The 14,833-nt window shown below is 40.1% G+C and overlaps 2 protein-coding genes across 2 annotated transcripts; one reads left to right on the forward strand and one right to left on the reverse strand.

Annotated features, from left to right (window-relative positions):
- The first annotated feature begins 7,116 nt into the window (after window positions 1-7,116).
- LOC115734749 (protein EDS1L-like) lies at window positions 7,117-9,800 on the forward strand. The gene is made up of 3 exons (XM_030665647.2): window positions 7,117-7,478; window positions 8,086-8,823; window positions 8,942-9,800. Exons 1-3 carry the CDS (start codon window positions 7,143-7,145, stop codon window positions 9,659-9,661), a joined length of 1,794 nt encoding a protein of 597 aa, XP_030521507.1. The 5' UTR covers window positions 7,117-7,142; the 3' UTR covers window positions 9,662-9,800.
- A 3,101-nt stretch (window positions 9,801-12,901) lies between these two features.
- LOC115734790 lies at window positions 12,902-14,561 on the reverse strand. The gene is made up of 3 exons (XM_048281984.1): window positions 14,386-14,561; window positions 14,183-14,249; window positions 12,902-14,035 (listed from the first exon to the last, which is right to left on the reverse strand). Exons 1-3 carry the CDS (start codon window positions 14,458-14,460, stop codon window positions 13,164-13,166), a joined length of 1,014 nt encoding a protein of 337 aa, XP_048137941.1. The 5' UTR covers window positions 14,461-14,561; the 3' UTR covers window positions 12,902-13,163.
- Window positions 14,562-14,833: the final 272 nt, after the last annotated feature.

Raw genomic sequence — 14,833 nt, forward strand, 5'->3', positions numbered from 1 at the left:
CGACATCGCCACTGCCATGATGGCATGAGCGACGTCGTTCCAACAGAAGCAAAATGTCGGGGCTCGACTATCCTTGTTGCGGCTCGATTGTCCTTATCGCACACTCTCTCCGTTGCTCTCGATATCACTCAACATCATACTCTCCCCGTCACTCTCTATCGCTAGCACACCGGCCATTGCTCACATTCAGTAAGGTTCATTTCTGCGTCCGGTGTGAGTTGCATGATATTAGGACTCGGAATTGAGGTTGTTGGTGTGAGTAGCAAAAAATTAGGGCTCCAAAGAGATATTGGGGTTATTGGTGTGGATGATGAGTCGTGCAAAACTAGGGATCGAAAGGGAATTTGGGGTTTTTGGTGCAAGGCATGAGTCACGTGAAATTAGGGCTCTAAAGAGGAGTCCACTTTTCTCCCTTTATGCTTATCTCTGATGGTGGTCAAACTCAACGGTTAAAGGCTGCGCCAAATAAGAATGCTCCAAAGAAGAAAACATCAGGTGTTGTTCCAAAGAAGAAGACAGCCGATGCTTCAAAACAGCCACTAACAAAGAACTCAGCTCCATTTAAATCAAATGATCCTCGCACCACCAATGACGCTACGGAGAGCTCCCATCAAATGATAAGTCCTATAAAGAAAATGGCTACTACTAAGAAGAAAGTATATGGGACAAGAAGGTCATAAGAATGGCCTGTATGTTCAATTAGAAAGAGTATAAGGATTAGGAATCAAAACTAAAAACCATCAAAAGGAAGAAAAGTAATTGGGGGTTGTGGAAGTTGAGTGATGGGAAGTTGATGGATATATTAATTTAGTTTTGATTTTTGCTGGAAGGTTGCACATATTGTCTCATAGGTTCTTGCTGGATATGTCGGTTCAATACTTTTGTTTTGTTTTGGTGGGAAACACATATGTGGATGTGGATGTTTGAGTTGGTTATTCAACTTGATCAAAATGAAATGACTCAGTTCAATGTTTTTGACATTTTCATATTATGCTTTTTTGGTAGTGCTTGTTTTCCTAATTATGTTGGTGTGTGGAGTGTTGGTTATGTCGGTTGGACTAGTGTACTAGTGCTGGTACAGGGCTTGGTTGCGTTAGTTAGGTTGGTTGGGCTGGTGTGTTGGTATTCGAGCGGGGCTTGTTTTGCGTTTGTGTTTGTGCAAGTATAAGATGCACCAGCACATAGCTACTTCAATAAAAAAAAAAAATTGAACCAAAATTATCCATTTGGGATATATGCCTTGGAAGTCCTAAAACTTGTCATGAAAGTGCAATTGAGTTCTAAAACTTACAAAAAGTGCAATCAAGTCTTAAAACTTGTCAGATTGGTGCAATCAAGTCCTTCCGTTAACTCTGTCTATTTAGACTAATGAAAATGCTGACATAGCTTTTTTTTTAATAATTTCCTTCGTTTATATGGTGATGACATAGCTAAAACGTGAAACAACAGACTAAAACATGTCGTTTTGGCATAAATTCCAATTTTTTAACCATTCAAATAAAATTAAAAATAATTAAATAACACCAAAATAAATAACCCAAGGCAAGAGCAACAAGCCCTTGCCACCGCCGCTCCCATCACCGAAAAGGGCCAGTGGGGGCTTAGCGATGTGACACTCTAGGACGCCATTTTCTAGTATGTACTCTTTAACCTTGATTAATCTTATCAGCACAAGCGAAAGACGAAACATTTCACCTGTGCATAATATTAGGACAAAGCGCATTTTATATAACATACTGCTACAATTATAATTCATATATCAAGATCGATTACATAACTTTCCTTTTTTACCCCTTTTTACCAATGACCCATATCCAAAAGTGGGCCTATCTATACCTTTGGCCACATACACATATATGCATCTATGTACTACCCCATATACGATAAAATTACTCCAAATACAGCCCGTATACGTCCAATTCTAGCACGAACAATCCATAAGCAGCAAGCATTTGATTAATTCCAACACCAATTATTAACTTTAAGGCATCTATTTTCAAATCTCGGTACACCCCCATTGAATCGAACCATATATATACTATTCTTGCATCATTTTGATCAATTTTCGACATGCAATGACCAATTAGCGAGCTAGAGTTCACGGCTAGGTCTTTCATTAACAAAGACTCATTCAACAGCTAGTTTAAGGACTTAGTTCAAGGCTTGCTCACGACGTCTTCAAAACACCACATGCTCGAACCGAACATACAAATAGATTTGAAAATCAATTGCGAGGTCGCATGCAATTACCAATCTATCGACTACAAGTCACAATTTCTCCATCAATCCTTCTATTCTTAATATGCAAGACCGAATTTGGGACCAAAAGCCGAAAATTCTACATTGAGCTATCTAGACTCCACATGCAACACAAGAGAATATAAAACTAACTACTACCCTCAAGAACAAAGGGAAAAATATCTATATAGGGTAGAAGTTGAGAATCTCTCATCTTAATGCTCTTAGATCTCTTGAGAGCTTTAGATTGAACTTGAAGAATAAATTACACCCCAAGAGCGAGAGAGAGGGTTCGGCCGAGAGGTGAGGGAGAGGAAAGAGAGAGGTGAGAACAAAAATGAGAGCAAAATGGCACAATGAAGGGGGTATCGGCTGAAAGAGGTGGGGGGGATAATTAGAGAGAGACTGAGGGCTAGAATAGCTTTTTGAGCTCACTTAACTCATGCTATAAGTTACCTTGACAAGTGTCAAGACCCTCATGCCACTTGTCATTGATCTTAAACCCTTAAGCTTGCTTGAACGTGGACACACGTGCGGGTAAGAGGAAGGGAGATGGGTGGCCAGCCATGCAAGGTTAATTTGGAAATTTTATCTAAATTTTGTGCATGCAAATAACACATGGGAGGTTAATTGGATACCCATATAGGTCTTAGTGTTTTTTCAGCAACCATAGGGCAAATTAAACTTGTGATTTTGCTCCAAAATTTTGGTCCTTAAAGAGTGATTGAATATCTCAATTATGCCCACATAATTTTTAACTATAAGGAAAATTGACTACTCGGGTCCAAAAATAATCTCATGAAAAAATAAAATTCTCATCACCGCGATGAAAGTCCTTAGCGATGATACTTCACAATCAGTCTAATCTTGAGGACCAATCTAAGCTTCAAATTAACAAAAATTAATCGTGCAATTTAGCTACTATCATCGGGTAAGTAGAATTCGGGATGTCACAAGCGAGGGTCACCACGGCCTTAATTGGATACCCTCGTCCCCTGTTGGCCGGGCAATGGAGACGGCAATGGCAAGGGCCTGCCACCCTTACCTTTCTTTTTCTTTTTGTGTGTTTTTTAATATTTTAATTAAAAATTTGAAATTTATGTCAAAACGACTTCATTTTAGTTTTTCGTTTCACATTGTAGCCACATCATTACCATGTAGGCGACACAAGCTACTAAAAAAAAATGCCACGTCGGCATTTTTGTTAGTTTAAATGGACGGAGTTAATGGAAGGACTCGATTGCACTAATTTGATAAGTTTTAGGACTTGATTGTACTTTTTGTAAGTTTTAAAAATCAATTGCTTTTTTATGACAAGGTTTAGGACTTCTAATGCACATATTTCTACGCATTTTTAAAAATTTGTATAGCATGAGTGATCACATTTTACAACTTATAGCACTTAAGTTGTCACATTTTACAACTTATGACACTTAAGTGATCACTTTCAGAAAAACTTGGCACTCAAACTATCATATTAATAACTTAGGGCACTAAAATAGTCACTCGCGAACTTGTCACTACTCCTTCAATTGATCAGCGTTTGCAGCAGACTGTTACCATCAAACCAACAAACCATTACCACCAAACATTGCAGCAAACGAAACTTCTCGTGCAAAAACTAGGCAAATCAAGATTGACAATGCATAACTAAACAAACCAACTTGTAAGTGCTCACAACCAATGAATTCCAACCTTCCATTTCTAACCAGAGATGGCAGCAACCCTCTTGTTTCATATAAAATTTGCAGCAAACCAACAACACAACTATAATTACAAATTATACAATGCAAGTACTTATTCTACTAATCTTCAACTATGGTAGACCGAGAAACTTCTTCTTATCACTCACTTTACATTTAACCATAAAATAAGTTACACAAGACGACAACAACACAATGATGCTCGATAATGTTTTCTTTCAAATTTCATTCTTGAAACTTTCTTCTTCAAATGGTTGGCCAGAGAAGCTAAACCCTTCATTCAGCTTGCATTGAGTTGACATCCTCCAACTCGTCCATTAACGTTGGTGGAGGTTGATGTCGTCCTTCAAGTAAATATTCTACTAATCTTCAACTATGGTAGACTAAGAAACTTCTTCTCATCTCTCACTTTACATTTAACCATAAAATAGGTTACACAAGACGACGACGACAACACAATGAATGCTCGATAATATTTTCTTTCAAATTTCATTCTTGAAACTTTCTTTTTCAAATGGTTGGCTAGAGAAGCTAACCCTTCATTCAGCTTGCATTGAGTTGACATTCTCCAACTCGTCCATTAACGTTGGTGGAGGTTGATACCGTCCTTCAAGTAGTTCCAATATCACTTTTTTTGCTCGATCGGAGAATTTCTCATCGGATACATTTGAAATATTTGTAGTTCGAGCCTTCTCTACACCGGCCACATCCATAGAACAGTCTCCCCGGATTCAATCAAGTCTAAGATATTCTTCTTGGATTCTGAAACCCACAATAACAATAACACGCAGCTTCTTCTTCGTTTCGCGAGAATGAATTTGAGCCTCTGCAAAAACTCCCGCCCTCCATTTGTAAGTTTGACATTTTAAATTTGGGAGCAAGCTGAAATAGATGTGGATTTTGGCTTCAATTGCCAAGTAGGGTTTCAAATTGGAGCTTCTCTAACCAATTGAACAATTTAGGTTTTTTCTTGTGGGGGAAATGTGGTAAATGACATTGTTTGTGCTTTGGAAACCGATTGGATCCTCCAACGAGCCACATAGGATTAAGTTATTAATAAAAAAAATGTCATATAAGATTTTCAGTAAAGCAAATCGAAATTGGCACTCAAATAATCATTTTTTTTAAAATGACATTTAAGTGATCCAAAAAAAGGGGGTTAATACCATGAAAAACCCTAAACCGGTACACTTGTGACAAATTTACCTAAAAATATTTTTTTAATCACAAAAAATTTCAAACTAGTGCACATATAACAAATTTACTCCAAACTATTTTTTTGACCACCAAAAATCCTAAACTAGTATATTTGTGATTAATTTACCCTACACTAAATTTTTTGACCACTAAATACCCAAAAATGGTACACCTATGAAAAATTTACCATCTATTAAATTGAGTTAATATCACGAAAAATTTCAAATTGATAAACCCGTGACAAACAGAGGGTAAAAAATCTAAATTGGAATACCCGTCAACTAACACGTGTCATCCAATTCAGCAATTTGACAATTAAATTTAACGAATGATAATTGATGGTAAATTTGTCATATATATACCAATTTAGAGTAAATTTGCCTCAAATGTATCGGTTTAGGATTTTTTGTGGTTAAAAGAATAGTTTAAGATAAATTTATCACATGTGTACCAGTTTATGATTTTTCAAAGTATTAATCCAAAAGAATGGACACTAAAGTGAACACGACATATAAACTAACACTTTTAATGTCCTTTTGCCAACGTTTGGGGATGTGATAACGTTTGTGCCTGCCGAGATATTTGGTGAAAATATCTTGTTGACCTGGCAAATTCTATTGGTCATTCGCTCGTCGAAGACTTACTAATCTATTCGGGGGGACAATGAGAGACGGACCACCGATTTTTGGTTTGTATTGAAGAATACACATGTGCGGGCCAGATTATGTTGATAACATACTTATAAATTCGAAAAACCGACTTGACATTTTATTTTTCAATTTTCTTTCTTTCTCTTTATGAAGACTTTGCAAGGTCGAAAACCTAAATTTTTTGAAAGCACACAAACATTGTCTGTACGAAATCATTTTTTTTTAAAGAAAAAAATGATATTCTGAGCGGACCTAAGAATAGAGGTATTCCCCAAACTCAAATAGCTATTTCGCTTAGAAACGAAATGTTCGGATCTGTTTCTCAATTATATGTTCATCATTACTTGCATAAGTAGTCCCCAACATTTTCTTTTTTAAGTTAAAAGAGTAAGACCAACTAATACTAGTTAACAATTGCTGATCGCGTGCTCCCGCTTGACCTCACTAATATCTCCAAGCAGAATCCAAAGAATCTTACGTAAACAAAAAAAAAAAATATCTTATGTGACAGATTACATAATGTGGCAGTGACGCTGTCGTATAACCGAATAATCACTATTGCTCGTGTGCTATGAACCTCGTTATACATGGCTCCACGTGTGTACGCATCTTACTTTTGATTGATCGGTTGCACAATTGGTCATAGTATGTGATGTATCCGCCGCATTAAACACATTCTCATGTCTTGGTTCGAAAATATTGTTTGTTTTACTTTCTTTTGTTCTCCAGGTACTAAAAACATTAAAAGAACACCTAAGTACTGCATTGGGAACGTTGCTTTCATCAAAAGCTGAACGCCTAAAATCATCTGAAATCATCTACACAATTTTCATTCATTTGGGTACTTTTAGGTTGGGAACGAGAGAGGCAATCCCCAACTTTTGGAGGGAAAAAAAAAAGGGTAATTCCTCTCCCACGCGACCTCACCTTGATTTCTCTAACCAAAAGACGAATTGTCTCATGCCCACCCAAGAGATAAATTCTCCATCCGACTAGTATTTACCTATTAGAAAGATAAGAATATGCTTATCTTTCCTCCATCGACAATTCAATGATAATTTGAGTCAATAAAGAGCGCTCCAGTGCTCAAAATACCCATCACCGGCATCAAAATACCCATCACCGATCACAGCTGCTTGACATTAAAACTCGCCGGGGACTTGCGTGATCCGGCAATTGTGATCATTTGGGCTTGTGTGCTGTTGCCCTGCCAAACAATCGAAAAGGGACATTTGACCAAATTTCAACCGACTCCGTTTGGCCAATATCATTCCTCCCCCAGCTAACCAGTCAACAAGCAAATTTTGCAGAGAGAAATCTCACATAGAAGAACATAGACATTTATACGCAGACCATGGAGAGAGATCTTGGCATCAAAGCAGAAGTGGTCAAGAAAGCCTTGTCTGTATCAATCGAAGCTCATAAGAGCCCGGAGAAGCCATGTCTCGTCGAAAGGAAGATTCCCAATAGCCCTTCCCACGTCATTGTGGCCTTCCCTGGATCATGGTCTCTGAATGACTGGTTTTCTGGAGACAGCAAAGCCAAGCCTTTCGGGGAGACCAAGATCGACACTAAAAAGTTCGGATCTCTCAAGAGCATAGGCAAAGAGGTGGACGCCATGGTCAACGAGGCATTCATGGCGAGATTCCTACGTATTCTGGATGATGGAAGTGGAACGTTCTGTGCGGAGGTATTCTTGAAATCTCAAATGATGCTCTGTTTTCGCCTTTGTTTCAATGCGTCAAAGAGTCGGTAGTATTTCTCAGACAGCATTTAAGGCCATTTCTAGAGTACTCCAAGTTTTATTCGAAGAACAGAAAACTTGAGTGCCCACTTTCAGCTTCAAGGCGTGCCTTACCAAGTCCAGTTCAGTCCAGAGAAACTCTCACCAGAACACCATAGATTGGAAACTAGAGCTTGCACTAGTATTTGCTCATGACCACACACCATGTACCATTAAAACTCTCATCTAGTCAGTATCTAACAAGATCTAGGTATATAGATCACGTAACACGCACGATCTGGTTTACTTCAGTTTGCAATTTACATTTGAGGGTCATTAGCTAGTCGAGCATATAGGACGCTATGGGGTTTGTCTGGACTTTTCTATGTAAGTAGGAATTTAGAGAACCCTCTCCCCAAGTGTTCACTATTAGATAACGACAACAGCATAGATGGTGCAGTATAAATTTCTCTCGACCAACCCTTAGCAATAAAAGGGACGCTCATCAATGATGGAGTATTCAAGCAAAAAATGAAGAGTCGGAAATGAACCTGGATTCGTCTTCAATTTTCAGGTGACAAAGGCGGCGGAGAAGGACAAGCAAATAGTATTTGCAGGCCATTCATCGGGTAGTCCAATCGCAATATACGCAACTGTTTGGTTCCTTGAGGAGTACATAAGATCAAACAAGAAGCAGACTTCCCATCCTCCTCTCTGTTTAACATTCGCATCCCCACTTACCACCGACCACACCTTTTGTCATGCTGTCCAGCGGGAGGGCTGGTCTGATTGCTTTGTCCACTTTGTTATGAAACTCGACATCATTCCCAGGATTCTACTCGCTCCTCGCTCTTCTACAACGGAGTTGCTACAAAAGATTCCCCGTTTCTTAGACCCACATCACAAAGCCGACGAAGCAAAATTGGCTTCAATATTTGTGAATGTGATGAAGAATGCATCATGTGTTGCAAGTTACGCAGCTTGTGCACTAACGGGAAGCAAACATACATTGTTTGACACCATGTCTAGATTCATAAAGCTAAGTCCTTACCGACCGTGCGGGAAATATGTCTTTTGCACCGAGACTGGCAAATTGGTGGTCATGAAGAACCCGGATGCAGTTCTTCAACTGTTGTTTTACTCCTTACAGATCGAGTCTGAAACAGAGCTTCAGAAGATAGCAGTGGCAAGCTTAAAGACACATTGGACATATAAAGATGCACTGGATAAAAGCTTGCAGAACCTCCCTGAATTACCTCTCAGCTCAGACGATACTATAGATATTGGTGCTTCACTGAATGACCTTAACCTGGTATGGAAAATATTGGTCCAAGGATTTTCTATGGAAAATAAACTTAGTTCGCTAATAATATTCAATTTATTAAGAAAAGATAACCGAATATTCACCATATATAATTTCATGATTATAGTGCCCAACAGCGAGGCAGTGCCTTCGTGCCGCTGGAGTGTCAGAAAAGCAGAAAGTCGATAACCAGAAAAAGTCTGTACACAAGAAGGACGCCATAAATAAAGCTCTCAAAGCATTAGACGACTATCGGACCACAAGCGAGAATGATGGTGTGGGATATTATGATGCTTTCAAGATGCAAAAGAAGGAGGAAGATTTCAAGGCCAACGTAAAGAGACTCGAACTGGCAGCTATGTGGAACGAGATTATCGAAATGATAAAACAAGAGCAGCTCCCAGACAAATTTGAGGCAGAGAAAGAATGGATCGAGCTCGGCACAAGATTTCGCCGACTTGTGGAGCCAATAGACATAGCCAACTACTATCGACACTCAAAGAATGAAGATGCAGGTCCTTACATGATCAAAGGAAGGCCAAGACGGTACCACTATCCGCAAAGATGGCGAGAACATGCTGAGCAATTGGAGAGAGATTCAAGTGGTGAATCCTGCTTTTGGGCTGAGGTGGAGGAGCTCAACATTGCGAGTACTAACAAGAAAGCACCATGGAAAGAAATAGAGAACAGGGTCTTGACTTTGGAGAAGAACCTGAGAAAATGGTATGATAAAAAGGAGGTGGAGAAGGATGTCTTCTTAGAAAAGAGCACACTCGTTAAGTGGTGGCATACTCTCCCTGACAACCACAAGGCAAATTCCTGCATCAAAGAACTCATTCCAAGCTGAAAATCCCTTGCTGCAAATTTGCTTGAAAAGCCAGACACAGCAACCGGCTGGCATCATCTAAAGAGGAGTCCTTCCCATTTTCAGTTGATTTTCTCTGTACAATAAATGTCTTTAATGAAATAAATCACCCTTCAAATAACAGGAAACAACCTCTGAAGTTTTCTTCGTGTCCCTGAAGATCCTCAACTCACAAAAAGAAAAAAGATGTACGAATCATTAAAATTGCTCCAACGAAAATAAGCCATGTAGAACTCCTTGTATTCTTGTTAGACTCAGCAATATAGAGAAAAACGCTAAAAGTGATTGCGGAACTGACCAATAGCATTGCTTTAAAATCAGATAACAGGCCTTCTCTTGTCAAAGACTACCCCAATGGAAACATAACCAGACTTTTGCATCTCAAAGATTTCAACTTCGCACCCCACAAAATGGAGATAAAAACATTGTTGAAAGCCAAGCAGAGACAGGAAAGGACAGCCACAGCAATGATGTACAAGGGAAGAAAGGAGAAAAAAAAGGCACAGCAAAGACTTGGAGCGACTCCTAAGCTCAAGAAGAAAACAGTTTGCCCCTTGTAAGGACAAGAAAACGCCATGTCTCCACATGTCCAAATGCATGGGCACGTGCAAGGAAGTGAGGATGATGAAATAGAGGCAGAGATTCAAGTATCAGTTACAATAGATGTGCTACCCGAACTTCCAGTTTATAGAACAGTGCATTAGACTGTTACCTTTTGGAAAGAAACCAAAAAAGAAAAGAAAAAGGACGACAGAAAAACCACCTCTTTGTATGACATTAGATATATCCAACCTTACTGAATGAAAGTACGTATCCCATCTGCTTACCTCAACTTTTATTTTTTATTTTTTATTGAAGCTTACCTGAACTTCAATTACTACCAAACACGTGCTTAGTCATCTGTTTCAAAGCTAGAGTAATTCCTAAAGTAGAGGCAAATCTGGCCACCAATTCCTGCATCCTCCACCAACTTCTTAAGCAACTGCAGTTGCATTTAAGCCAGATCGACTACATTGTAGAAGGTGTACACTGTTTATCCAAAGAATCCCGTTGAGCTAAAACTACTCCACCTAGACATCCTATGTTGAAGACAATCGACCAACAGAGACTTGAAGTGCGTTCAATGACAGCATCATAATTTTACATACGTACATTAATCTATATGGTAGAATAGAATAGAAATCTTGACCTGAAAGCAACAAAGTCATCACTCATCACATGCTCATGCAATTGCCACTGAAAGCAGTCGATAACAGTACTGGAAGTTCTTTAAACAGGATACCTATGACTATGAGATGCATAATGCCAGGAGAAGTCACTTCAATTTATGGAAGTATTACGGAAAATGCACACTGGTGGATGAAACAAACTCGAGAATTTTATAGCCCAGAATTTTCCCAGATCCACCTCATTGTAGCTTGCTAAATCAACTTAAAACAAGGGAACAACATATAGATCGATTCCTAGCAGTTGTACATGTGAACAAGGTTCTCTCTCTCCCACAAAAATCGAACACCAAACAGAAAAGAAAAGGATACAAGAAATACATGCAAAGTTCGAAATCAACAGCCAGGATTGTTTCAAGACAACCTTGACATAACATGTATATTTGAAGCAAAGGGTCTATAATACCACATCATGTTGAGCCTCTATCACCAATTAATTGCACCATCAAAATAAAAGCAACCACTGATGTCATCAGCAACAATTAACAAAGAATATGCTTCGCAACAACACACTCTGAAAGTGGTCTAACACTCCCAAGCACAACTTGCAAGGATAAAATTCATTTCCAATGTTTAAGCAGAGAGCAACATAAACTAGGTGCTTGAAAGGAAAAGAACACATGAAAATGAAAACAGCCCCCCAAACATGATATCCCACACTCAGGGTTTTTTTTTACTTGTTTGATTTAATCTAAGAGAACATTGAGTGAGTTAATCTGATATGAGTTTGTCTTGCATATTTCAAAGCTGAAGCTAAATCAATAAGGCAGGTACATGGAAAATAAGTTTAAACCGAGCAAAAAAACACCCAATCCTCAAGACTCAGATTTCAGTTTATGGGTTTGCTCTTAGTTAAAGATTAGACAGAACCGACTAATCCAATCTTGGTTAGGCTTCTGCATTTTTCCAAACTGAAGCTAGATTGATAAACAAGGTGAATATTGCTTTCTTATTTGGGCTCACAAATCAACTCTTACAATGGCAAGAAAGTTTAAACTTCGACCAAAAAAAAAAAAAAGAGTTTAGACTTACAAACTTAAAGATTGTGCATTTCTCCAGTCAGGTGCATTAAAAAGAAAAGGTCAGTTAGCTAACGAATTATCTCAAAGCAAGAAACCCGGTTTGCTTTAAATTTAAGGTCTTACTTTACCCTGCCTAGTTGTAATACCATCAGGAAGTTCATACATAATCAGATGCTGCAAAAAGCTTTTTATTTCGAAGCTTAGGATCTGTATTATACCCCGCCTTACTGAGAATTATTTGTCAACAAATTGCGCCAGCACAGAAAGCAATCAGCAATGTCATCGTGTATGATTGCAGCGAGCAACCTCATCCTCCTTTATCATGATTCATTCGTCCAACTTCAGAACAATGGATGAACAGATCTCCCTAAGAGCAAGTCTAGAACTAAATGTATTCCATGGTGCAGTGTAGGCATAAAGATCAAACAAAACCAAGTTACATTATCTCAGGGTAATTGAGTGCAAATTAAGTGAAAGTTAGGAGAAGGTAAAATCTGAGATCATGTCCACAGTCATACACATTGATACATACAAAAATACTAGATGATAACTTCTCTGCTTGTCTCAGTAAGAAATTCCACGATATTTACCTCAAGACCAACTTCTGCATAAGCTAAGCAAGTCCAGATACTGCCCTCAACCCGCGAATTGTGTCAAAAGTATTTGTGACTAGTTAGCAGGAAGATGTTCTTCAATACTTAAAAATCTCCCTTGAGAACAGTTATTTGCCATTTGATTAGTTTGCTACCCAGGAAACTCATCACATGTACAAGTCAAGGAATAAACCAAATAAACCTTGGAGATAAAACTCATATATCCGATCTCGGAACACCTGATAAGGACAAATTCCAGTAGGGCAGTCCACTCATTGGATGAATGCATTTGAGTTTATGCAGCATAGAAAAGACAAGATGAAAGCCAGGTCCAAGCTACACAGTTTCTGGTACTAAGCTGGTCTAAGAGGGCACGACAAATTTAAGAGGAAAAACTCAGGATCTTATTCTTTCTCGATAGTAAATTTCTATACCATTTATCTATTCACATAGCAACAGGAGTTCTCTACATTGGCTAAGAACCCACACTGTTCAGAACCAGACTCATCAGAGAAACAGTTCAAATCAGGTGCGGTAAGACATTGTCCTATGATCACATATAACTCCATCAAAACGATTAAAACCCTCCACACATCAAAAAAAGAGAGACCAGACATACAGAACTCTTTGCAACGTAGACATCCTATGTCCTGGTTATCATGCTGCAAGAACGAGTCAGCCGGAACGTCAGACTCCCTTCAAGCAAGCTTGGCTCTGCCTCGATGCACTCATGTTCATATGGCTTTCTACAACCAGGGCAACGCCCATCTTCCTCGAGGATCCTCTTGTGGCAGAACAGGCAGAGCCTGAACCCACACAGGCATGGCAAGAAGCTAGAGTCTGTCTTGTCCAAATCCTCGAAGCATATGGGGCATGACGAGGGCGCGGATATAGCCTTATTACACCCCCAAGGGATGGGTCCACTACCATAATGCCGGTTTGTGTCAGGGAAACTGTACTGCTTAGACAAATTGGGTAGACTCTGGGGGCGAAAAGCATCGTCAGGCCTCCACGCTTGGTTGTTCGCAGTGGCAGTTCTCGGAGGCCTTTTAACGCACTCAGGTCTCGAACTATCTGGAACCACCAACTCTTCCTTGTGCTCTCCTCGAGACTGCAATCCGCCAACTGTTTCGCCCTTGGGAGGAGGGTCAAAAGGAGGATTCTGGGGCTTTTCATCGGCAGCTAAGGCATCAGCCACGGCTTCCCAATCATCCAAGCACCCATCATCCCCTCCCTCCTCTTCTTCAGTAGTACTCCCAGAAAAGCACCCAGTGCTGCTACCACTGCTACAGCTGCTGCTGCTACCAATACAATTGCCACTCAAATGATTGCCGCTCAATACACTGGTGAGACCAATCGGACTGTTCGATGGAGACTCGGAATCACTGTCTTGGTGGACAGATCCGTTCTGGTCATCTCTCTGCCTCCTCGTCTCTAAATTCTCCAGCAACTGGCCGCTCCCACTTCGCTGGCGATTCTCACCTTTCCAATCCTCACTGCTTTGCTTATTCTTGACTGGATATTCACCACAGCACCAAAAATCAACAGAGGAACGCAGATCGTCTATAAAACTCAACAAATACGCCGAAAACAACACTAGGCAATCATCACAACGAAAGAAGGGACCCCGATTATTAGCATAAAGAACAATCGACTGCGTACCCTGCGAAAGCCACTGCTCGCGACGAGCGTCGAGCTTGCACTGCTTCAGCTTCGCCGACCTGTTGGCCTGTACAACGGCAATCAAAGATTCTTAGCGAAAGCGAATAAGAATCGCAAATCAAACCATCCCATGGGTCAAAACACATTGCCAGAAAGAAGGACGGGGCAAAAAGGCGTTTCGAAATAGAAGCTGGAGGACGTACTCTCTTCTTCTTGGCGAAATCCTTCGCGTTCGGCGCCGAATTGGCGTAGGCATTGGTGATCGAATCGGAAACCATGGCCGCTTCCTTCGCTCGATCGATTCGGCAGAACCCTAATTCGTTTCGCTCAAGAGGAAATTTCCAGATGGAGAGATTGGCGAGAGAGAGAGAGAGAGAGATAGGATAACGGAAACTCCTCTGCTTCGCTCGCTCGGTTTCTTCAGACCCTTACAGCGATCGCACGAGAGGAGATATATGTAGTCGCCCGGTTTACCAAACTGCCCTCCGCCCGTCGCGTTATTTACGGTGCGGCCCAAGCGAGTCGTAACGCGAGTTTCTCATTTTGATTTTCTTTTTATTTTAGGCAACAAAATATTCATCGCTCGCATTGATAGGCCTTCCGCCTGGCGGAGTGCTGTGCTGACGCGGCCTCTCTAGCGGCATACATCGT

This window comes from Rhodamnia argentea, chromosome 7 (genome assembly GCF_020921035.1).
Source record: "Rhodamnia argentea isolate NSW1041297 chromosome 7, ASM2092103v1, whole genome shotgun sequence".
Classification (NCBI taxonomy): Eukaryota; Viridiplantae; Streptophyta; class Magnoliopsida; order Myrtales; family Myrtaceae; genus Rhodamnia; species Rhodamnia argentea.